General features: G+C 39.4%; 1 protein-coding gene across 1 annotated transcript in view; it reads left to right on the top strand.

Annotated features, from left to right (window-relative positions):
• Positions 1-26,864, top strand: part of LOC126198874 (uncharacterized) — a 129,075-nt gene extending 102,211 nt beyond the window's left edge. Inside the window, exons 4-6 of the mRNA XM_049935476.1 lie at positions 14,316-14,401; positions 18,098-18,254; positions 24,822-26,864. Coding sequence (XP_049791433.1) covers positions 14,316-14,401; positions 18,098-18,254; positions 24,822-25,015 — 437 coding nt within the window. The 3' untranslated portion in view covers positions 25,016-26,864. The remainder of the gene's footprint in view (positions 1-14,315; positions 14,402-18,097; positions 18,255-24,821) is intronic.
• Positions 26,865-27,287: the final 423 nt, after the last annotated feature.

Genomic DNA, 27,287 nt, shown 5'->3' with positions numbered 1-27,287 from the left:
GGGGGGACGGGGTCCAATCTGTCGTCTTCCAGGCGAACAACTCCTTGACACCTGTACTGTAGGATGGAGATAAGCTGGCGGCTTTTGCATTACGTTCTGGGCAACATTCACGTGGTCGTCCGTGGGTCCAGTGGAGCTCGTGCAAGCAACCATGACGGCCAAGGAGTGTCGTGCGCTGGTTTCAGAGCACGTATAATTCTTCATGACGACCATATTTCCTGACGGCAGTGGCATTTTTGAACAAGATAATGCGCTATGTCACAAGGCTAGAAGTATGATGGAGTAGTCTGAGGAACACGTTGGTTCGAGGAACGCAGTGGCGAATTCCTATTGACGTGCTGTCCCCCAAAACGTGGCGTCAAGGTTCATCGGCCACTTCCCCGGAAATTACGGGAGCAGATGTGGTGCCAACTCCCTGCAGCGACCTATCAAGATCTGATTGCTTCCATGCCATGACGCATGTCCTCTATAATCCGTGCCAAAGGTGGACATAGCGGTCATTAGGTAGGTGGTCATAATGTTGTGGCTGATCAGTTTCTTGGTTTACCGTCAGTCCACATTCTGTTCTCATTAGAATGTTCATTCTATTGAACAGATCCTGCAATTCCTCCTAACTTTCTCTCCCTGAAAAATTATTTTGAAGTCCTTTGCCGTTTGTCCTATGTAGTAACATTCACAAGACCCACATTTCAGCCGATACATTCCGACATCGTGTGAATGTAACTAAATAAGCCAAACAGGAAGGGAATTCAAAATACGTTTCAGCGTGCTTGGTAGTGCCCTAGGATACGACTTAAGGGAACATCATCATCATTTAGTTTATACAGAGGTTCTCGAATGGCCCTGTGAACAAGGAGCAGTTTTCTAACGTCGAGGAACTGAACGATGGTAGAACATTCCGACCATTGTTTACAGAGACTATGTAAAAAGATGGCTTCATGCACCTGTGTCACTCTGAAGTGTAGTGCAGCATTCGATAAAAGTTGCTTGCCCTACCACTGTAATGTGCACCGCACTTCTTGAAGTCCTCTCGTATTTAACGACGCTCCTGATCGTAGTGGCACATTTAATGCTGAATTAGTCTGAGGAATTATAACACAGTTCGAACACTACGATGAGTGTTTTGAGTTTATTCGGAGTAGCTATAGAAATACACGTATATGCACGTCAGTAACGTGTCGATTAGGCAGTAAAAGTGTGTAGTGAAACAGTGTAGCTTGACTAAAGCAAGTATACGGAACGAGAATAGTTCGTTTCTGAACTATGACGATGCTGCTACAATGTGGCTAAGCGATATCTGCGCTTCACTTCGCGTTTGTGTTCCCGATGTTTAGCTTTCACACATTCTGTTACCCTATTAGCTGCATGATTAGGTTATGTTTCCCACAGTGACAATACTTCCAGGACATGCAGGTGGGTAAAAGCTTTTGTGCATGTTCCTTCCTGTCGGAACAGTAGAAATTACAACGTGGCAGGTTCAAATCATGTTCAGTTCTTCTGCTGGCCTTTTGGTTGAGCTCTGGCTGACGTTAGCACCCCACTCATCCCGACTGGTTAAACCATGCTTTACTTTTACAAGCGTGGTTCCTTAAGGTACAATGGGAAGTCGGAGGTCTAATGTGAATGTTTTCCGCGTGCTCTTGCCACTGCGGTTCCGAACACGTTTATACTTACAAAATTACTCGCGAACCCGAAAATTATTCACAATTGCTAAATATGTACTATGGGATTCGGTTATACGTCCAAATCTGGAGTAACGCTGGGAATTGTGTCACGATGTAGATTTCGTCTGTTCGTTGCGATCACTCCCACTTCGACGCTATGGATCTCGAAATTACAATAAATCATACAGAATATGAATGAGAAACACTATTTTGTCTTCGTGTTTTGTTTTCATTGTTTTTAAGAGTTTTTTAATTTTTTTCTACACAGTAAAATTATAAAATAATCAATGGAACTAAAATCAATCGCAAAACAGCTGTAACTGGTGATTTCCGTACTGTCACAACCGGTTTCGCTGCGTTAAAACAGCATCCTCAAGTGAAAACAGTGTCACAATGTTCGTACTCAAAAATCAAACCCTTGAAGAGGGGAAGTCGTCAAATTAAATAAAACAGGAGATCGTGGCGAATAGTGCGGTGGCGCACCTGTCATGGTTGCAAAGGTGTAGCACGGAAGGCTGTTCGCTCCGATCTCCTGTTTTATTTATTTTGACGACTTCCCCTCTTCAGGGATTTGATTTTTGGCAAAGAACGTTGGGGGCGTCTTCGTGCGAGACTGTAACACTGTTTCTCTTGGGGATGCTGGTTTAATGCAGCGAAACTGGTTGCGACAATAAAGAAATTACAGCTGCCTTGGCAAGCCTCTGTGGCCGAGCGGTTCTAGGCGCTTCAGTCCGGAACCGCGCTGCTGCTATGGTCGCAGGTTCGAATCCTGCCTCGTGCATGGATGCGTGTGATGTCCTTAGGTTAGTTAGGTTTAAGTAGTTCTAAGTCTAGGCGACTGATGACCTCACATATTAAGTCCCATGTGCTTAGAACCATTTGAACAGCTGTCTTGCGGTTCATTTTACTTCCATTCATTGGGAAGTTTAAAGGCTGTGGCTGCTCGCGTTACAAATTTCTCTGTGACAATTACATAACTTCAGAATATACAACATTTTCATTTTTGGGGTAGTATGTGGCAAGAGTGCGAACTGGTTTTCTGATCTGCCAGTTCGTGAAAGGCAAACATGGAATTGACCATAGTAAAAGCACTCTGGTCGTAAATCAGTTTCTGAAAATTTGAATGTCAGACCTTGACCCTCCTTTATTTTTATTGCGAGCTATACGTTGATTTACCTAAACTGAATGGGTAAGCCTCCTTTATTGTTACTGCAAACGAAACCATGATTCGCCTAAACTGAATAGGTAATTCACTTGGAAACACTGGTATACAGGGAATGACAGAGACCTCTCTAGCTGCTGGGTGTGTAAGGATAGTACCTTAAGTTACATTACTTTGCAACAAGCGGGTAATATTACAAATTTTTGAGCGATTTAGACTGCAAAGTAGAATACTGCTCATAAGCCAATAATCCCTAAATAAAATTTTCCTAATGTACAGGTTTTCTGTTAAAACCGGTTGTAAGGAAGGAAAAAAGACGGCGCATTGTTATATACATAATTTTTGTTTAGTGGAGAATCATTATATCAGGGAGAAGAGCTTTTTTTAAAAAAATTTGTGAAGTTTTCCGGAAGCACTGCCTTTTTGGAAGGCTGGACTTGAAACAGTTGTAGGAGGGCTGATCAAAAAGTTTCCATTTGAGGGCGTTGCTGCAGCGTATATGCAACGTAGCACAGCTCCAATGAGGGTATGTAAGCACCGACGTGTATTCAAGGGATTAGTGTGGCATTTGTGTATTTCCTACGTGCGTGCGGTAAATGCGGCAACGTGAAATATGGCGACGTTATTACCAAATGCGTTCAAACAAGACCGACGAGCAATTCTTTTCTTGGCTGCCAAAGGACACACACCGGTAGACATTCATTGGAGGATGGAGAATGTGTAAGGGGCAACATGTCTGTCTAAAACGAACGTTGAGCGTCGCATTGTCACTGATATGCAAAAGGTTAGCATCAATGGGTACAAATTAGCTGCACATGTAACTGGAGATAATATGATGAGAGGAGGAGTTGCCATATATGTCAAAAGCTTCCACAGTGTAAAAAATTTAGAAACTAAAAAATTTTGTCTAGAGCAACATATGGAAGCATGTGCCACTGAACTTAAACTAAATGACGGCACTTTCATAATTGTAACAGTGTATAGGTCCCCTCCAGCTATTTCTAGAAAACTTGGATGCTTTGTTGTGCTATCTGTCAGAGAGAGGGAAGCAAATTATCATTTGTGGGGATTTCAATGTTGATTCCCTGAAAGAGTGTAATATGAAGAATGACCTTGTAGCATTACTCAGCTCTTTCAATTTGAGCTCCGTCATTTATTTTCCTACTCGGATAACAAAGAACAGCAGTACATTTGTAGATAACTTTTTTATAGACCAAGATAAGTTTAAGGACATAAATGCTTATCCTGTTGAGAATGGTCTTTCAGATCATGGTGCACAGCTAGTTACAGTACATGACATAGCTCCATGCAGTATATCAAATCAGACTTTCAAAGCAGGACGTTCAATTAACAATATAGATATTGCAAACTTTAGGGAAAGCCTACAGCAGCTAGACTGGGATGAAGTGTATAAGGAACCTGATGCAAACTTGAAATATAACTTATTTCATGATAAATTTTTAAGGGTATTTGAAAATTGTTTTCCCAAAAAAATAGTTAAACATAATTCCAAGAAAACATATAAAAAACCTTGGCTAACTAAAGGAATAAGAATATCTTGCAACCGTAAAAGAGAACTGTATCTAACAGCAAGAGGGAGTACTGATCCCAAAATTGTTCAATATTATAAAAACTATTGTGTGGTACTAAGAAAAGTTATTAAAAAGTCAAGAAGCATGTGTATCATGTCTGAGATCAGTAACTCTGATAATAAAATTAAAGCAATTTGGAATATTATAGAAAGGGAAACAGGAGAACCAAGAGCACAGGAAGACTTTAGTGCCATAAAACTGAATGACAAGTGTACTAACAAACAACCAGAAATTGAAAATATTTTCAATAATCAGTTTTTAAATGTTGTGGAGAAAATAGGATCTAGATCTTCACTAGAAGAGGCAAGGCTACTAATAGAAGAGGCCATACCTGTGCAGTTTGAAACAACTCTAATTCCACCAACCTCTCCCTCCGAAATCAGTAAAGTAATAAACTCACTGAAAAGTAAAATCTCGTACGGAATTGATGACATTTCCAGAAAGGTACTTAAAGCTTGTTCCCCACAGATAAGAAGGATTCTCAGCCACGTATGTAATAGCTCTTTGGAGCAGGGTGTTTTCCCCGATAGACTCAAATACGCCATTGTAAAACCATTGCATAAAAATGGGGATATGTCGGATGTCAACAACTACCGCCCAATCTCTCTTCTGGCAGCTCTATCACAAATTTTTTAGAAAGTTATGTATTCAAGAGTAGCCTCCCATATTTGTAAAAATAAAGTACTAACAAAATGTCAGTTTGGTTTTCAGAAAGGCTTTTCAACAGAAAATGCTATATACGCTTTCACTGATCAAATATTAAATGCTCTGAATAACCAGACATCACCCATTGGTATTTTTGTGATCTCTGAAACGCCTTTGATTGTGTAAATCATGGAATTCTTTTAGATAAGCTGAATAATTATGGTTTGAGGGGGGCAGTGCACAAATGTTTTAATTCATACTTAACTGGTAGAATGCACAAAGTTGAAATAAGTGGTTCATGTAATGTTAAAAAACAGCTGATTCCTCAAACTGGGGGGCTATCAAGTACGCGGTCCCACAGGGTTCGGTCTTAGGTCCTTTACTGTTCTTGATATACATTAATGACTTACCATTCCACATTGATGAAGATGCAAAGTTAGTTCTTTTTGCTGATGATACAAGTATAGTAGTAACATCCAAAAACCAAGAACTAAGTGATGTAATTGTAAATGATGTTTTTCACAAAATTATTAAGTGGTTCTCAGCAAACAGACTCTCTTTAAATTTTAATAAAACACAGTATATACAGTTCCGTACAGTAAATGGCACAACTCCAGTAATAAATATAGACTTCGAACAGAAGTCTGTAGCTACGGTAGAATTTTCAAAATATTTAGGTGTGTCCATTGATGAGAGGTTAAACTGGAAGCAACACATTGATGGTCTGCTGAAACGTCTGAGTTCAGCTCTGTATGCTATTAGGGTTATTGCAAATTTTGGTGATAAGAATCTCAGTAAATTAGCTTACTATGCCTACTTTCATTCACTGCTTTCGTATGGCATCATATTCTGGGGTAATTCATCGTTGAGTAGAAAAGTATACATTGCTCAAAAACGTGTAATCAGAATAATTTCTGGAGCCCACCCACGGTCATCCTGTAGACATCTATTTAAGGATCTAGGGATCCTCACATTAACCTCACAGTATATATATTCACTTATGAAATTTGTTGTTAATAATCCAACCCAGTTGAAAAGTAATAGCAGTGTGCATAGCTATAACACCAGGAGAAAGGATGATCTTCACTATGCAAGGTTAAATCTGACTTTGGCACAGAAAGGGGTAAATTATGCTGCCACAAAAGTCTTTGGTCACCTACCAAAAAAATGGTTCAAATGGCTCTGGGCACTATGGGACTTAACCTCTGAGGTCATCAGTCCCCTAGAACTTAGAACTACTTAAACGTAACTAACCTAAGGACATCACACACATCCATGCCCGAAGCAGGATTCGAACCTGCGACCGTAACGGTCGCGCAGTTCCGGACTGCGCGCCTAGAACCGCTAGACCACCGCGGCCGGCGGTCACCTACCAAACAGCATCAAAAGCCTGACAGATAGCCAACTAACATTTAAAAATAAATTAAAAGAATTTCTAGATGACAACTCCTTCTACTCATTGGCTGAATTTTTAGATATAAATTAAGGGGAAAAAACAAAAAAAAACAAAAAAAAACAACAACTTAAACGTTAGTGTCATGCAATATTTTCTGTAATGTAATATCTTGTACAGACATCTTTTATTAACCTGACACGTTCCACATCATTACGAAGTGTCGTATTCATGATCTATGGAACAAGTATTAATCTAATCTAATCTGTGGAATGGTGCGCCAAGTTACGTGCTGGTCGCGATTTGACACAAGATGCAGGTCGATCTGGGAGGCCAGCCTCACTCAAGTGAGAGACACTCAAGCACGAGCCGTATATTCCCGGCCTCTCCCCTGGCGATTATCACGCCTTCTATCCGTTATAAGGGCCCTGTAGAGTCGTCGGTTCCTGTCGAACAAGGATGTGCAGATTGCAGTTACGGACTTCTTCGCGGAGCAGGACACGGTGTTATACCCAGCGGGTATCGTCAACCTGATGCGTCGGTTGGATGATTGCCTCAATGCTCCCACCGATTTTCCGTGCGTGGGGTATGAGCTTGGGCTGTATGGCCTTCGAACGGAAACTTTTTTTATCGCCAGCTATAACTATTTTTTGATAACTTTATCGTCTGACTCATCTGGTCGTTTTCATTAGGGCTGTGTTTACTACACGGGGTCTTCAATAAAGACGCTAGGTACTCGAATTCTATTCCAGCTTTCAGTTGAAACAGTGCCAATGTACTCTAGATGCCTTACGTTGGTCTTAATGTTACCACTTTTTGCAGTACAAGATTTTTTCACAACATATGGACACCGTTTGTAGATGAATTGCTGTGAAATGACCACCAGAAGCATTTGCTTTTATCGTCTTTCTCGTACGAATATTGCTCATGTTAGTTTTCGTATTTACACATACATTCACTGCGATCTTCATTACTATTCAAGTTCGGTTGACTCCAACGCAATATACCTCGACGCATCGCTTGTTTTGACTCAGATATAAGGATGTAAGAAAGCCTGACGATGATCCGACTGTTTCGAGACCGGTTGCAATTATTTTTTAGTAAAGTTAACAAAACGTAACCGTGATTGGTTGCTGTTGTGCACTGCATACATTATACGTCACATTAAGCCATAGTCCTCCAAAAATGTCATTATTTGACAAAATAGCATTTTTTTTTTTTTTTTTTTTTTTGCGAAAATCAGTGCAAAGTAGTACTTTACTGACTTGGTCGCAGCGACACACTTCAATGACCAGACTGAAGACCATGCGGGTTCGAACATAATACATCTTCACTATCAAGCTCCATTGCTATAATAGTCTAGTGACGATAGTTTGAAGCGTGTTCCTGCGAGGATTTGTTATATGATACTTGAGGTTATCACCAACGACACGACAGGGCACAGAATGGTGATGCACGACGGTAACGATGGAATTTCCAAAGGCAGCAAGAGCTTTTAACTTATCCAAAGAACTGACGACTTCAGAACGTACAGTTGCGCAGGAAAACGATTTGATCATTTCTGGGCAAACGATAAGGCCGGAGAATGAGATTTTCACTCTGCAGCGGAGTGTGCGCTGATATGAAACTTCTTGGCAGATTTAAACTGTGTGCCAGACGAGGTACTGGTGGAATTATAGCTGTGAGGAGGGGTCGTGAGCCGTGCTTGGGTAGCTCAGCTGGTAGAGCACTTGCCCGCGAAAGTCAAAGGTCCCGAGTTCGAGTCTCGGTCTGGCACACAGTTTTAATGTGCCAGGAAGTTTGATAAGGACGGAGGTTTGGAAACTTCATACATTTCGTTAAAAAGATGAGGCTTTTCTGTCAACGCAGAGGGTCCGTTTGAGATTGAGGGAGAAGACCAATGCGTCGCACGCCGTCAAGTCTAGAATGCTACCATGCAACAAGGAGGGACAAATAATGTAGACCTAATAACATGTCTTCCTCTCACTGTAAGAAAAGGACGTTCTTTGTACATCTTCTTACACTCGAGATACAGAACGTGGTACAGGCTACTGCGACACAGGGGACGTAAAAAAAAAAGAGACGGTTACTACTCGAAGTAAAAGAGTTGGATGCAAAATGTGCAACAGATTTATATATGCCCAAAAAAGAGACTCAAGGAATTCAATAAATAATCAAATATTTGAGACAGTAGAAAATTAAATTTTCGATGATTAAGACTTGTACTTAACCAGTCACAGAAAAGGTTATAACATATTAGGGAGTCCTACATTTGAAATTAGATTACTATTATAATGTTTATGAGAAGGCATTTTATGATATTTATATGTGACATCTCCGTTCTTTCGGACATTTCATTATACATTTTAAGATATATGTACTATTTTCTGTAGCACGTCACTCAAACGGCAGTCACTATGGAAAAAATAACACAACGTGCTTGGTATTTGCTCAGACTTTTGACACTGCAGAAATTTTATTCACTGCGTCAAAGTTTGACTTCCTTACAGTAAATCTTTTACCTGGTGACATAGCGTTAAAGAATTATTGGCAATTCATTTAGAAGTATATAAAAGTATTACAAGTACCTGAAAATTGGTGATTACAATTATTGATACCATGACATTATGTGGACGCTTCTGTATAGACTTTAGACTAAATTTAACACATCTGAATGATAAAATAATGCAGACTTTGTATTTAGTTTGAGTTCTCTCAGTGTAAATTAAGTTTATTATGAAACATTTTACATTTTTCTACTGCAACTGTGTTACAAAGCATAAAAATTGAACATAATTTCCTTAACAACAACAAAACCTCCATTTTCGTATATATCTTGTTTCGTCGTAGCTCAACTTGGAATAATCATTAATAAGTGACATGACAACTCAAAAGATACTTGCAGGAATGAAAACTAATACAGTACAACCTGCTTTTATATGCAAAAAATACTTGTTCAAGTAAATTTGGAATATGAATCTTGAAAAGCCTGGAAATCCGTCATTGAACAAAAGACAAGAAGGAGTAGTACTACAAGGAAATTCACTGACGTAAAAAAAATAGCAGCACCAAGGAGCTGTGCGACATAAAAGAATGTTGCCGGGCGTGTTTCTACACCTGAAAGATGATGACTATTCAGATTTAGTGCCAGTCGCATGACAGTCGCGCAAGCAGCTCCGTTTTGAGGATTCAAATCAGGTTTGCTTTAAATACTAGCTGTAACAGTCGTGAACGTTAGCTGCCTTTGAGATTGGAAATGGTGGGTTGATGTTAGTCAAGAATCCCTTTAAGGCAAAAAAGACGCCTTTATCGACAGCTCACTGAATTTGAACGAGATCGTATAACAGGGCTACGAGAAGCTGAAAATTCCTTCTGTGATACTGCAGAAAGATTTGGCAGGAATGTAGCCACTGTACATTTTTGCTGGCAGTGGTGGTCAAGATAACGTACGATCACAAGAAGACCGGACTCCGGATGCCAGGTGGCAGTATGGAGAAGGAAGACCATCGTGTTCGGCGTGTGGCTCGGGCGCATTGTACTGCTTTTACAGCAGCGGTCAGAGCAGCATTTGGCACCACAGTGACAGAATGAACTGATACAAATCGGTTACTTGAAGGAGACTTTCGGGACAGAGGCCCTGTAGCGATCATTCCACTGGCACCAAACCACCGCTATCTGCTACTTCAACAGTGTCAAGCTAGAGCTCATTGGAGGGCAGGGCAGATATCTGTTGTGTTTTCTGATGGAAGCTGGTTCTGGCTCGGTGCCAATGATGATCGTGTGTTGATATGAAGGAGGTCAGTTGAGGGCATGCAACCAACCTGTCTGCGTGTTAGACACACTGGAACTACACCTGGAGTTATGGTCTGGGGTGCGATTTCGTATGACACCAGGAGTACACTCTTGGTTATCCCGTGCATCCTGACTGCAAATTTGTACATCAATCTGGTGATTTGACCCATTGTGCTGCCGTTCATGAACAGTATTCCAACGGTGTTTTCCAACAGGATAATGCTTAACCATATATCGCTATTGTAATCCAACATACTCTTAAGTGTGTCAACATGTTGCGTTGAGCTGCTCGATCACCAGTTCTGTCACCAATCGCGGACATATGGGACATCATTGGACGACACCTGCAGTGTCATCCACAAACAGAATCATCCGTCCCTGTACTGAATGACCGTGTGAAGTTCTAGGGAACTGATGACCTCAGGTGTTAAGTCCCATGGTGCTCAGAGCCATTTGAACCAACCAATGACCATGTGGAACAGGCATAGAACTCTGTCCCACAAACTGACTTCCGGCACCTGTGCAGCAAAATGCATGCTCGTTTGCAAGCTTGCATTCAAGATTCTGGAGTTTACACTGGTTATTAATGTACCAGCATTTCACACTTACATTAACCTGTGATCTTGCAATGTTAATCAATGAAATATGTTTAAGTTCCCCACTATGTGTTTTTGTATGAAATTTAGCCCAAATTTACCTCCTACTCTATGAAATGTCTAAGTGTTACGTCAAAACTACAAACACACAGTATTTTATCCACCTTACACTGGTATGTTAGCCTTTGACTAAACACAACCTTATTTGAAATGAACTGTAACTGGTCTGGGTACAACTTGTCTTAATATTAAATGCGCAACTGAAGTAAAAGAATTATCTGGCCCTAATCAAAATTTCCACTTACCTCGTATCTTGACAACATTGTCACAGATTTCTCGAAAGCACAACAGTAAACAGCGAGCAGGCAGTGACTATGCTAGATTTCTTTTTTTAAAATAAAATTTCCAAACAATATTCAAATTGTTGCATACCAACTGGTGCAGTGTGGTAATGCATAATGATAAACCTTCTTTAAACAATGGAATGGGGAGAGTAACTATTCCTAATAAATGATATTCCGAGACAACAATTTTAGAATGGAGTATACACTGAAAAAAAAAAGATAAAACTTTGCTTGATCTTGACACTTAACGCTGGTCTGAACAATACAGTGCTTAAGAAAGTGAACAATGATTTAAAAAGGGATCATTCTTAACAAAGAATTTATATAGAAACCAAACAGGTCATTCAGCTGTAATGAATGCATGACTCAGGGAAGTGGGGTGGTTTTTCTGTCAGCTTTGAGCAAGTGAAAAAAATTGTTGTTCCGACAAACTTAGCTGCGTAGTGCTGCAGTCTCACCTCAGACTTCTTCTCTTCCAAAAAAATATTATTCAAAATTTATATTCTTTTTGCTTTTCAATATGTACGAGTACATCGTATTCATCCTTGCTGTCATTTACAATTAATCTTTCTTCGTGTAACAGATACAATCACAAGTCAACATAGCACTACTGAAAACTTCCACCGCCTACCACTCTTCAACTAAGAATGTATCAGGCTGCACAGAGGCAAACACTGTGCCACAACAAGACCAAAGATTGTTTAACAGTAATATAACTTGCTTTCTCTCTCTCTGACGCGCATATCGATAACTTATAAAAATCAAAATAACATGCCCACCTTACAGTGTTACCTAGACAAATCATTCCCAAAATTTAATTACTCTACATTAATTTTTTTGTGTTGTGATTTGTTTCCCGTTAATGTACATACGTTGGAATACATTTTATGTACGCTAGCGTTTTGTTCGTCGCTGATATAGAAAGCACACACTATCCATTCAGAAGAACCCAGACAGCTATTGGTCATTAACATGGGATGTGTTCACTCTTCACCTTTTGCATGGCTTGAACTCCGCTGGGGACACTTTTAGTGAGGTGTCTGAATGTCTGCGAAGAAATGGCAGCCAGTTTTTCCTCAAGGACTGAACCCAGGGAAGGTAGTGCTGTTGGACGCTGGGGTCTGGAGGGACGTTGGCTCTACACATTATGGTACTGTACGTAACGTTCTCCAGGCTTTTGCCAAACCCAAACCCTTCCATCTCATTGCCACGGGGTGTAGCTTGATGCATCATGTCAGATCACTCTTTTCCAGTCATCCATTATCAAGTGGCGTCTCTCTTTACACCATCTCAAGCGTCGCATAGCACAGACTGTAGAAACGTATGCTTATGAGGAGCTGCTCAACCATTTTAACCCATTGTTTTTAACTCCATATGCGCAGTTATTGTACTAGTTGGACTGTTGGAAGCACTTTGAAACTCACGAGTGATTCCTTCCACTAATTTCGTGCGATTCTTTTTAAAACCTCCCTCCACAATGCTCGATGATCCCAGGCCGTCAGCACACAACGTCTGCTAGTCTTGGCTTTGCTGTGTTTCTTCTTTCGCGTTTCCACTTCACAATCACATCACCAGTAATTAACCTGGGCAACATTAGAAGGGTTGAAATATCTGTGATGGATTTGTTACTCAGGTAATATCCAGTGACTAGTCCACGCTTGAAAGTGCTGACTGACTCATTCTGCTACTACTGCTTCTCGTCTGACAGGTCTCCTTTTGTATTGGCGCACCCGCCTACCGTGACATCTAGTGGTCAATCCCGCTTTATATAGTTGTGTCTGCATACTTTTGATAAGATAGTGTGGAGGTTCGATTTCGCGCGCAAAAAGAATGCAACAGTACGACAACAGTCCCACCCTCTAATCGCTGAGTTAACTGGTAGTTCTGGCGTTAGGAACTTGCTTATTCTGTATAAGAAATATTAGTAAATAATAATAGTGATGCTGTAACTGTTGGTTGGTAATATTTACTGACAAAATGCAACCTAACGTTAGATCGCGTGCTTACGGCTATCTTGTGTGGCCGTTTTTTAGTACGACTTAAAAAGAGAGAGAGATTATTAATTGATCACCGATGCGTCGGTTCTCGATTGTGTTCAGGATACGTACGCATTGATTACGCGAAGGGGTTTTCGTAATTGACCTTTTGATCTGGATTGCCTTCAAGCAATCAGAATCTTCGATGAAAATACCCAAGGGACCTATTTGAATATAAAAATGAAAATGAAAGCAAATTAGTGGAATTTCGTAAGAGAAAGGTTAATAGATCGGAAGTTGAACACATTAGTGGTCTCCCACATACAATCGAGACACCGCGGTAAAGAGCGAACCTGTAACAAAGCTCATATACAATTTGAACAGCATTTTTGGTTAGTGAAACAAAAGAATAAGAAGAAAATTACTGCATATTAAAATATTAATATGTTTTGAACAAATTGGCTTTAAACTTTTAGACATTGACAAATACACAATAAATGCATGACTTACATCTGATATTTCTTTTGTACATGGCGCAGTCCAATAATCGCTGCTTTGTCAGTCCGTTCCTTTTTAAAAATTAAATGTCCATGCGTGTGCGTAATTACATTGTATCCTCACCCGAGTTACCGAAATGTTTATTCGTCGTTTCACATAGTTTTTACACAAAATAAAAACACAAGTTGTAGCAATGCTATGTAGTACGACTTAACATGTCGACGACCAAAAGTACAAGGGATAATGAAGTCTCTAGAATATTTCTTAACAAACGATACATTGTTCTTTCTTCCCGTTTCGCACCTTCTTGCTATCAAGCGCTGCGGCAATGATTTGAAATATCTGCGGCCAGCGGGTCATAGTGTTTATTTAGAGTATTTCAACGCTGGACGCGGGTCTTGGTATAGGCGCACATTAAAAAAACTATTTCGTCTCTTTACTCTCGCACTGTGATGCTTAGCATCTTTACGAACTACAGTCGTTAGCTGTCCATTTCTTTTATGACAAATATCTCATAGGCAAAATATCTGAAATCCAATAATGTTACATAGTTTGTATATATATTTAATCTCTCTCAGTTGTCATCCATATTTCATTTTATCTAACAGTAATATATGTAAGCACTATAACTTGATTGTTTCTGTGTGTTTCAGAGCCGGAATCGTTTTTGCTTAGTCTCATCATTCTGTACACAGCGTACGCCCTATCGTGTTTGGGCCTAATTTACGGCGCATACAAGGTAATGATTTTGTTAATATGGCTGCAATATTTAGTAGACGTAATACAATTTGCAATTACAATGGGTCTTTTGCGTCTTTTTATGTATGCAGTACGTTTCTTACTGAAGCATCCTATTTTGAATAACAACTTTTTAAATTTCAGCTATGTATCTGTTTCAGTGGTTCATCTGGCCTTTATCCAAAAAGAAAACATTTGAACAAACCAATTTATCCTATCAGAGGGTTATTAGTTTCTTTGCCATCAAACTTATATGTAATACAGCACGATCTACAACTTCAACGGATGATTTCAAATGCAGAAATTCGGGGAATTTTCATAATAACTGTGACAGAAAAAAAATCTCAGCTACAGACTTGAATAATAATTAACATTACGACAAGACAATTATGCGCTATAGATCAGGTCGTGCATGAGGTCATCCACTGCGAGCTCCCATTTTCAAGAAAATTAGATGTTAACAATTTTTTCTTTTTCATAAATACCCTCCTTTCTATTGCCAGACTGCGTTTTTATCCTGTCTACTTCGGTTATCATCAGTTCTTTTGCCGCGAGGTAGCAAAACTCGTCTACCACTCTTATTGACTCATTTACTAATCTGATTCCCACAGCATCGTCTGATTTAATTTGACCGTATTCCACTGTCGTGGTCTTAGCATTAGATAGTCTGCTACCACTTAAAATAAATGCAATTTTTAAATATTGATCGACGGGAATGAAATGAAATAAGATGGAATGACTTCAGCGCAAACTGTTCAGACTTACGTAACTTGTAATTTAAGGATTATGCAATGATAAATGAAAATTAGTACCATACCAGGATTGGTATGCGAACTTCTTACTTATCGCAAGCAGTTGCCATAACTTGCCTCTTACATAATTTTTTTATGTAGTTAGCCATTACTGTAGGTGCTGCTAAAGTGCGCGTCATTTATGACGGCGGCCGACTTTAGGTTCGTTCTGCGCATCTGACGTCACAAAACACAGTCAGCCAATGAACAGACAACGACGTTGTCAGAGCTCAACTGCAGTGCAGAGCACAGAAGAGTGTCTTCAGTTTTAGAAACGTTCAGTAATAAATAAAGTAATTGAACGAAAGCAATGTCTTGATAGCAGACTTTCCTTTATAGAAAGTTTGGAAAAAGCATTCTTTACACCAATTGCTTCATATTCTATTAATTAATTAAACCAAACAAGCAATAAGCCTCCTAATTCAGGTGATAGCGGAAAGGTATTTGTATCATTGTCACTAAGCCCTTTTTCGCAATAAAGAACAGCGGTAATTGTTTATTTCCTATTGTACTTCGACGAAACGTGAGTAATTCATAGTCATACCAACAGTGTTTGTCGGTATTTTGCGTGATATTTTAAAGTCCTCTGGGAGATATATTGATCGACGAGCTGCGATAGCGTATTGGGTAAAGTGTATGACTGCTAAGCAGAAGGTTCTGAGCTCAAACCTTCTTCGGTGCTTAATATCTTCTTTATTTAAAAACAATATCAAAGTGTATTACTTCTGAGTTTTATTCGTTTGAATGTAATTTTTTGAAATTTCTAGCGGCAACTAAAATCGACCATGCGGAAAGTATATGCTATGGACTTTTACCTCTGCAAACTCTTCAAAATTTCGTGCAATGGTTTACTACATCTAATGCTGCACAATAACTGCGTTGAACTTCGAAACAAAATTAAGTCATTTATGGGGGGGAAGGTATCAGTCAAGAAGATGTGTAAAAATAAAATTTTTTGTCAAATAGTTTTGTGAAATCGAATGATAAAGTGTGTCAAAGCAGTCGAAACACCATGTGTCTCCACAGGCGAGCAGTGCAATGATGACCAAATCACGCACATAGTGGAATGCGGGGAGCACGTCTCTGTAGCAGCGAAAGGGTTAATGCGGCCCTGGTGGCTTTATTTCATAAACTGCGCGCTCCCCCCTAAACGTAAGTTTGCTAACTATATACTATGGCGCTGCTTCTCTTGGCGCGTACAACTGGCAACGCAGCAATCTCCCGCGTCTGGGTGGGCATGTGTGAACCGCCAAGATAAAAGAATTGAACTATAACATACTCCAAAACAAAAAAAAGTCACAACGCGAATGAATCATCCGACTGTAACGGGAATCAATAAATGTATTGTACATGTACAGACAAACAAATGATTGCAGTTTCAGAAAAAATTTATGATTTAATCAAGAGAAAGAGCTTCACTAATTGAGCATGTCAGTAACGCTTTGATACACCTCTGACTGTTTTGCACGATGTTATTTGACTTGGCATTGGTTGATAGAGTAGTTGGATGTCCTCGTAAGGGATATCGTGAAAAATTCTGTCCAACCGAGCGTTAGACTATCAAAATCATAAGGGCCTGCTCATAACGCTACCAACGTCCTTAATTGGGGAGAGATCTGGCGACCTTTTTGGCCAAGGCAGGGTTTGGATATCATGAAGACAAGCAGTAGAAACTCTCACGATGTGTGAGCGGGCATTGTCTTGCTGAAACATGACCCAGGGTAGCTTTTGATAATGAGGAACAAAACAGGGTGTAGAATATCGTCGACATACCGCTGTGCGGTAAGAGCGCCGCGGTAGACCAAAGCGGTCCTGATATGAAATGAAATGGCACCCCAGACCATCACTCCTCGTTGTTGGGCCGTACGGTGGACGAGAGTCAGGTTGGTATTGCACTGTTGTCTAGAGCATCTCCATACACGTCTTCGCTGGTCGTCGGGGTTCATTCTGAGGCGGCGGGATTCATCACTGAAGACAGTTCTACTCTGGTCAATGGAATTCCATTCCAGGACGAATATGTGATTGGAGACGTCCCAAATAGTGGTGGGATCTGACTGTCACCCACCATATGGTCCGACAACAAGGACTGAAAGTCTCGAGTGCCATTTTATTCCATACCGGGACCCCACTGGTTGCCATCTGGGGCACCCTTCCAGCACAACAGTACCTCTACGATATTCTACGCCCCATTTTGTTGCCCATGACAAGTCACCCTGGGCTTACATTTCAGCAATATAAAGTCCGCTCGCACAGGACGAGAGTTTCTACTGCTTGTCATCGTGCTTGCCAAACCCTACCTTGGCCAGTGAGTTTGCTGGATCTCTCCCCAAATGAGAACGTTCAGAGCATTATGGGCAGGTCCCTCCATCCAGCTCGGGATTTTGACCATCTAACGTGTCAATTGGACAGAATTTCACACTATATTCTGTCAACTTAGTGCCATACCGAACAACTACTTGCATAATGGCCAGAGTTGGACCAAAGCGTTACTCTCTTGCTTAATTTGTGAAGATCTTTCTCTTGAATACATCATCCATCTTTTCCGCTAATATTTTTTTTTTCTCTTTGTCGTAGAGTGTAGTTCAGCTAATTTTCTCCTTCTCGAGATGGAATGTTCAAAGTTGTCATCGAAACAAGCGGCTATTGGAACACACACACCAGTGACAATGAACGTTTGAGATAGGCCTAGACTGTGCATGCAATGATTAAGGCGATTGCTTCCAACAAGCTGGAGATCTGGATTCGACTCCCAGTCTGGGAAAGGTTTTAAATTATCTGCACACTCATGATATGTACTAACTTGTAAAATGTCGTGGCCAATACGTTATCAGAGGTCAGCATTAAAACGGTACATACAACATTGTAAGAGTTGTGTATCACTCGAGCTGATATTTGTTTCCTTTCAGTGTAACCTGAAACTGATGTACCCGTTCGTGGCGCTGGATTTGGGACGGTTGGTGTCCATGTCCGTGGTCTTCGTGATGGCGATGACGGTGCTCAAGGCGAACGTCTATAACTTGGGCATCCTCATTGGTTGCAGTGTCGCGGGCGGCTTCATCCTGTGTGAGTTGCTGCTCGTGCAATTCTCGGATTCTAAAAACACCAGTCTGAATTTGAGTTGTCCAAAGATTCCTACAGTACGAATAAAGAACTGTATATGATTATGCACTTAGATATGTGTTTGGGTACGCGTGCACCAGGCGTTTTAGTTTTCTTATGTGTGTATTTGCATAGATATTCGTGATGGGAAGCCGGTGCCTTTCTGGATAGATTACTTATCATCATTATGGACAAAAAACGTTAGGGTTTATGGACAAAAAAAGTTAGGGTTCGTTCGTGTCCTCAGAATTCCATTAGCTTTTGATCTTCCATCCCCATAACAGGTGTACGTTATAAATGAATGGCAAACGTGTCGTATTTATATTTTGCAGCCTAAATCGAATAAGACTTTGTGCGCGTGGGCTCTTCCTCCCGTGGTGGCACATTGGAGTGTGTGAATGTACAGTGCGAGAGGACTTACTGTCCTCCCCATGTTTCCACTCACAATAACTAGACGGAACAAGTTGTCTGGTATAAGTGTTTATTACATTAAACTTTACAACTTGCACAGGCAGCGCGCCAACTGCGGCTCCTGGCTTAGCTGGAAGACATACACGCCCGTCCGCTACGGGTCTCGCAGCTAACTGCTCGGCTGTTACAACGGCTAATCCTACCTGCGGGCACAAAGGACCTGGGAGATCCACTTCCGCACATGGGTTGCAAATTCTTCCGACAGGGAGCAGACTATATTGGACAGTCTGACCTGCCCAGTTTCAAGCTGCCACTAGATGGCAGTTAGAGTGAGTAGCAGAGTCCAAACAGACTTTCTTTACTCTGCTCATTGTCAAATGCGAGGAAGGATGAATAGCACTAATGCACTGGCATCGTGCAAGTGTTTCATCTACCACTGTTGCAAGTGAGAGAAAAAGAAAAATCCGACGCTGACCCAATATTCGACGCCAAGAAGCGTCTTCGAACAGGTCGTTGCAGTTACAATACTTTATTACTGGCGTCAATATGTTGTAGAATTTATCAGTGGTGTTTGTTTCGCTTGTTATGGCCGTCCTCTTTTGGAGGAATGAACGTTGACTCGACAAGATACGGGATTGTGATCAGTACGTCGATGGCATTCGGACGACAACAGATGCTCTTTGGTTTAGGAGACCCATTTGATGCAGCTCTATACTGTCGTTTATTATGCAAAATACAAATTTGCCGAATAGTATTTGACGAGTGTTGTAACTGTACTGAAGCCTTCTTAGCAAGCTAAATCAGCTCTTCGTTCTCGGTTTAGAGAAATCATTAGATGTGAAAGTTCACTCAGATGTCATGTGAAAATAACTTTTGATGATATATGCGAATCACTTGATGGATGATATATTCAGTGACGCGGTTTGTAGACGATATTGTTATATACAAGTAGTTCCAAATTTTTTGTTCAAAATCTTGTAGGTGGTAGAGGACCCTAAGCTGATTACTCTTGAGGTAAGGAACCTATATTCAGAAATGTGTATCCAGTTTTTTGTTGACATAATCTTATTACAGCTCACAGCAACAACCTAAGCTCACAGTGGTACCTACCATTCTCCTTGCATGCATCACAACAGCACCAAAGACTTCTGCACTCTCTCGCCTATGCTTGTCGTTTCTTGTACGATACAGGCAGTTAGGACCGTGCTATACAATTCTTCTTAAGTTTTTACTGAGATTTCATACAGCTGCTACTTCGCATAATACAATTTGAAAATAAAAAAGACCCAGTGATCGCAGCGGTAGTGGACAAGAGCTCCACTTCCAATCCAGCAATGAGGACAGCTGTAAGTGGAGTGGTGCGCCTTCGTGTTCAAACCACGTCCTCTCTCGGTTCGCAGGAGATACAACCTCCAACAGCTGTGGCAGCACCTCTCGGATAAACACCAGCAAAGGTGCGCTATGGAATTGGAGTGGCGGTAAATAAAGTACTGTTACTTGAAATTGTACAGTTCTGGCCTACAAGATGACAGAGGACCTTCGCTGGTGATTAGAGATGAATATGGCGTATAGATTTTCATCGCTCTTCACATGTCTGTTGCAGCAGTTTAAAATACCATCGCAATTGAAAGAGCTCACACCTATAATTCAAACTATATAAAATAATCCGTTTACAGAACTTGTATAGCGTTTCAAAATCATTGGTCTGAACATGATGTTTATGGATGTGCACTGTATTACTTCCATGTCGCTCATAGGAGGATGAGGAGCTTAGTGTTTAACGTCCCGTCGACAACGAGGTCATTAGAGACGGAGCGCAAGCTCGGGTGAGTGAAGGATGGGGAAGGAAATCGGCCGTGCCCTTTCAAAGGAACCATCCCGTCATTTGCCTGAAGCGATTTAGGGAAATCACGGAAAACCGAAATCAGGATGGCCGGAGACGGGATTGAACCGTCGTCCTCCCGAATGCGAGTCCAGTGTGCTAACCACTGCGCCACCTCGCTCGGTGTCGCTCATATAACGATAGGTACTAAGAACTGGAGGCAATCAGACATGGTGTACCATAGTGTTACATTTTCATCATTCAGTTGTTTTCTATATTCATAAATGATCTTCTACTTCGCAGAAGGTACAAATTTTATCCTTTATCTAGATAACTAATGAAAAGCACATCAGCCTCACTGATAAGGTAGCTAATGCTATATTTGAAAGCATAAACACATGGTTCACAGTAGATGAATTAACATCGAATTTTGACAGGATGAGGTACAGAAATTTCAGCACTTCTCATAAACATCTGCAAGTTATGAAAATAGTATACACAAGCAGTGAAATACAGAAGTGGATAGTATTAAGTTTTTCAGCAATACATATGGAACCAACCTTAATTGGAAAAAAATAGCCATCGTAAAATAAATGAAATGCTTTGTTTCAGTGATAGAACACAGGTTTACTGCTATATGTGATTTCAGAGTGAGGAAACTAGTTTGTTCTATAAATTTCCAATCAATAATGAGTTATGAAATATCAGAAATGAGTCAGTTACATGGGTGTACAGATTCATGAATTCAAAAACCTGCCAGAGCTTAATGACTATAATTAACTGGTAATGTCAGCTGAAATTTTCTACCACATCAGGATTTAAATCCACATTTGTTTAGCACAAGCTGCCACTTCAACCATTTTCTATGAAATATCTTTTTAATTCACCTGAGACTTTCACATAGAAACTAACAATAGCATTTATAAAAAAATATCCTTAATAGCATCATAAAGAACTAATTCATGCAATACATTGTATTAACTTTGAATAGAGAAAAAAAAATAGGAAAAAGGAAAAACTGAAAAAACACTTTATGAATAAATGATTATCTTCTTATGCTGCTTCCTATCTTAGTGTTCCCATGCTATGCATTTCCTTTGATTATGTTTGTTTCATCCCACAAATATACATTCCAATCTACTGTATTACAAACTTTATGAAATTTTGAAACTATTGTTATGCCTCTCGTATTATTGATAAGATAGGCTTCTGTAATATGTAATCAGTAGCCCTCTAACACTAGAACACTACTGATTACACATTATAGAAGATCATCTGACACTCCAGCAACATGAGAGATACTTTGAATAGAGCAAAGAAAAAAAATTAAAAAGTATTTCTTCAATAGATGAGTTTCTCCTTATGTGCTTCCTATCTTTGTGTTCTCATCTTATGTCTTTTTTCTGACTGTAGTTGCTTCATCTCATGAATATATGTTCCCATCTAGGGTATTATGAATATTATGAAATTTTGAAACTATTCTTGTATCTCTCATGTCACTGAAGTGTCAGATGAAGTTTGATAACATGTAATTGGTAGTCTTATAATACTAGAGGACTACTGATTACATATTATACAAGTTCATCTTACACTCCAGTAATATGAGAGATACAAAAATAGTTTCAAAATTTCCCAACATTCAAAATGACATAGATGGGATTGTATATTCGTGGAATGATACACAGATAATGAGAGGAAAAACATAATATCAGAAGACAAATCCAGGAAACAGTTAAGGAGAAAATCATTTACTGATGAACTGTTTCTTCACTGTTTCTTTTCCTGTTTTTCTTTTTTCTATTCAGAATGAGTACAATGTATATCGTAAAGTAGTTTCTTATGATGCTGTTCAATTTTTTTCATAAATACCATTCATAAGGAAATCTTCTAGAAAATGCCTGATATGTTGTTGTGTAATATGTAGAATGCCCCATCAACCATGTCTTGCTGTTATTTTGCAACTTGGAATCATCGGGTTTTAGGCGTGACTCATGATAAACGGTCTCCATTACTTTACATTTAGCCTGCAGTCATTTTGCCTTGGTTTCCTTGCACTTCCCATTTATTTCAATCCTAAGTGACTCATATTGTTATATTCCTGTCTTTCCCTGAACATTTTAGTACTTCCTTCTTTCTTCAATCAGCTGTAGTATTTGTTCTGTTATCCAAAGTTTCCTCGAAGTTTCCCTCCATTTAGCTATATTTTTCTGTCCAAACTCCATCAATGTCATTTTCAGAAATGACCATTCCTCTTTAACTGACGTGCTTGCTTGCTGTGGTATTTAATATCGTAATATCTATAGCCTTAAGAACTTCAAATCCATCTCAGAACTTCACTATCCCAAATCGTCACACATTGAGTCTTCCAGACGATCCTCTGCAACTTCAATCTGTTCTTCATCATTACTAAATTGAGATACAGGTCTATATTTGCTCTTGGGTACACCTTATAATACAATTTCTGAGTCCAGAATCTCTGTCTCACCATGAAGTAATCCAGCTGGAATATTTCCGTGTCTCTGGGCCTTTTCCAAGTACTGTATACCGCCTCTGCTCGGAATTTTTGAACAGTGCATTTGGTACTACTAACTGATATTTATTTCAGAATTTAGTCTTTCTCGTCTCATTCCTATTATTAATAAAATATTCTCCCATGATTCCTTCTTCTATTTGTTTCCCTAATACCATGTCTCAGTCCCCCATCTCTCTTTATATACTGAATTATCCAGTCAGTAGCCTCATATACTTCCTTTCTCTTCGTCCTCTACTTGTGTCATCGAGATGTACACCAGAAGATAAGAAGTGATCATTAAAAATATTTCAAAATTCTGTGACAGACTGACAACAGCAACGTAGGTATGCAGGTGTGTGCATTTGTTCGACGATCCTTTGTAAAAATGGGAATGAACCTAAACATTTTTCCAGTCACTTGAACTCCTCATTGATGCACAGCTTAAGATAGATAGTTGCTAGAAGATGAGCAGGTTCATTCCCATATGTTTATAGAATCTTGTAGGTGTACGAGTATCTTTAGTACCGGTACCAGCAGTCTTTACTCTGTCCCACATTCCTGCGACGACTGGAAGAAAGAATTGTAGGACGATCTTCTTCAGTAAAACAGTATCGGAATAATGAATTTAATATTTCGGTATTCTCTTTGTCATCCTCTGTATCAGTACCAGCTGGTCAGTAAGTTACTCTAACCAAAGCATTTGTTAAGTGAATAACACTAATATAAATCTTTGTATTTACGATATACTGCTTCTTCTACGGGCATGGAGCCTAAAAATACTAGATGCAGCCTCATCCAATAACTCTCCTGTGCGAATATTTCGGCTGAGAACCGTAGAACCGTCTTCTGAGCCGGAAAATCGACGATGCAGCCTTACCGCCTGGCTGATAAACACGTCGCACTTATGTTGTGCCAACGGCCAAAATCATTTAACAAAATGTGAATGTCCTGGAACTAGAGTCTGAGGAGGAAAGTTTTAGATCCGGGGGCTCTATTGTAAATAAAAAGTCTTTCTAAATTAGGTCGGATCCACCCAGCGTCAAAGAATAGCCACTCTCGTCGTTGGTGTGAAGGATCAGAAGTGCTATGCAAGACAGGTGTATACAAGATCCCCTTTCTCACAATGGACTTTCGGATATCGAGCAGACAACACGAACTATTTAAGAATGTTTGGCAGAGCATAGACTCTACACTCTGAAAAATCAGCAGTTGCCAAACATTGCATTGAGACAGTCCATTCCAGGAATAATGAAAATGGCAAGATTCTAACATTATCTGCCTGGGGCCTGGTGATTAAGAAATCCATTGGGAACTGTTTAATGAAGGATATACTTAATTCCGATGACGATTTTAACATGGATAAAATTTTTATCTGGCACTCGAAACAGTCAGCTCTTAAACACAGTGTCACAAATACCCCTGCCGCTATTGTATAATGTTTACAAACTAGAACATGTTACATGGTGCGGTTTGTCACGGACGAGACGGCAGTATATCTCTCTGCCACCCAAGTGGCATTTCTGCTGCTTTGATGGTCTGTGTCTGCAGTTGTGATAGCGCGAGTGACGTGTTTGCAAGGCAGGTGGGAGAGCAGCACCATCTTTCTTATGGCTCAGAAGATAGCTGACGGTCCTCAATTAAAATGTCACAAGAGAAGAATTACGGGATATGTCTGCATTTCTGCTATTTTATAGAACAATACTAATGTAGATTATGTATAGATGGTAGGTCAGAGAGAAAGTGAGTCTGAAGACTGAGTTGCTAGTGTGCCATGTTGTTGTTGCAGTGTACCTCTTCTACCTGTGGTTTTGCACAGTCAGCATGTGCCAGGTGGTGCGTGACCTGGAGCATGCACGTGCTGAAGAGTCTACTCTACAATTGCAGAAGCAGCCGCTTTCTGGGCCGTACAGCAAATATGCATCTACTGGTATTGGCATATATGGGGACAGCTATGGTGCTTTTGCCAGACCTGTTTACTAAAACCACTGCTTCCCCATTCTCCAGAAGCCAACAGAAGACATGTATTGAGAAATTGTCCTTTCATAATGTTGCCAATGTTAATGTAGACCTTCAATTCAGCTGAAGATGGTCGGGTTAGTAAATTAAGAAAGATGTTTCTAAGTGTACAAAATAGTTTTATATATGTAATTACTTCGTTTTAGTTTTGTAGCAGCAGATGTACAATGAAGAGTTTATAATATATTTCCAAGAAAGATAAACTAAATTAAATGTGATAGGATGTTTCTCTACAAGATGATTACCCTGACCTACAAGTACATTCTGTCCTTGTACAACAAAATGTATCAAAGTTTACTACTGTTCTAGCCTTAGATGAGATTTTAGAACATTTTTTCCCAAACATATAGATGAAGAACTTTACGGTTATATGTAAATCGTATACAGTCCTATTGATGTAAACACTTGGTGGGGCATTAATATTAAAATTGTATCATATTTGGCTCTCTATTGGATTTTAAATTTCGAAAGAAGCTGGAGAGCTTCTTCAGAAATTAACTATATAATTTGTGTTCACTGGAAGTATCTGTAATAACACTTACACCTGTTTTCATACTGATAATGTGTTTATGGATATTAAAATGCAGCTCTCAGTATTTAGTTCATCATTCACACACTCATCATACTTCAAATATTTTATTTCAGTAAGTAGCCATACTCTGAAATATTTTGTTTCTAGGCTCCTTCCTGCTGGTTGATTGATATAAAACAATGTGGTTTTAGAACTTTTTATGAAAATATTGTATGCTTATTCAGATATGCTTGTGTTTGTTATTAACTTTCATGTTCAGATTTTCAATTCCTCCATGACAGATTACAGGCTACACTTTACAATATTGAGGCTATCCTTACTTAGTCATAGTTCATTAAGGCACAGAAGATAATGACTATGTCTCGTGAGGCACTGGTAGAAGTGAAACTGTCAGGTCGTCATGTGGGTAATGCAATGTCATTTCAGTGAGTAGTGCAAAAGGCAAAAGATTCTGAGTTCAAGTCTCAGTCCTCCTGACAGTTTTGATCTGCCAGGACGGTTCACATTAGCACAAGGTCTCATTCTAGAATCTGACCCATTACCAGATCTTGAATGCTTACAATATTTGACAGTACTTCCTTGATAGGATTTAGCTGGTTCCTTTGCATGTATGATGTGTGAACCTCATTCAGGTAACTTTTTTCTGCTTTGACGGAATGAATTAGTACAGCTGTATGAAGAGCTCCTTACACCATAATGTTATAATACTGTAGTGAGAAACTGTATGATCATTATTTTTAAAAAAGTATGTAATGAAGCTAAGTGTGTTTCCATAAGCTGTTCAGTATCCATGGCCTGAAATAACATTATTATCTATACATATTTATAAGTATGTCCATTCCTTAATTGTAAACCCAAGCTGTGATTTAGGTAATATACTGATCTTGCCAACTTTTTACTAATATTGTTCTGAAAATGGTGAAAATAGCATTGGGGATCTAATTTTATTCATGTTACCTATTGAGAATTTTTGTGACACAATAAAAATACTTATTTATAAAGCAACATTATTTGTGACTGTTATAATGTTGTCAAATTTTTGGGGATACTTCTTCCAAGTTATTATAGAGGATCCATCATCAATTAATGACTGTTCATTTCTCATTTCTTTTAGTAACAATCTTACCACAAATTGATGTGGTCTATGTTCCCTTTTCAGGTTTAATTGACAGAGGATTTTGTTTAATTAGTTTTAGGCATTCATTAGCAATGTTAAAGCAAACTATTTTGAAAAGATTGACTTTTACTATATGATAACATTTTTGAAAACTGTTCACTGTTACTGGTATTGTAATATGTCTACTTCTGCCATTTCCATTTTTCATTATTTCACATGTGTGTGCACTGTTTGTTTCATGTCTTAATTACATGTCAAGTCTTAAGAAATATTTTATCAAGTTTTATTGTATTAAATGCCTTGTTAGTAGTGGTTATATAACAGCCATACAAATCAGATCTGTTCAGATTTTTATGAAAAGATGATTTTGATAACTAAATGTTAATATTGCTCTTGCAAATCTAGTCACAGGGTCCAGTATTTCTGTTATTGTTTAAAGTATTAATGAAAATAAATTCGAAAACAATGCAAACATTAATCAAAAGACATGCTAAATTTTTTTATATTATCAACTTCATAAATATAATTTTAAGTATTTTTGCACAGAATGGTATTAAGACGTTCATATTCTCCTTACTCTTATATCT

The sequence above is a fragment of the Schistocerca nitens genome, chromosome 8 (assembly GCF_023898315.1).
Source record: "Schistocerca nitens isolate TAMUIC-IGC-003100 chromosome 8, iqSchNite1.1, whole genome shotgun sequence".
NCBI lineage: Eukaryota > Metazoa > Arthropoda > Insecta > Orthoptera > Acrididae > Schistocerca > Schistocerca nitens.
Note: the sequence above shows the minus strand (reverse complement) of the source record. Positions and strands in the feature narration are given on the sequence as shown.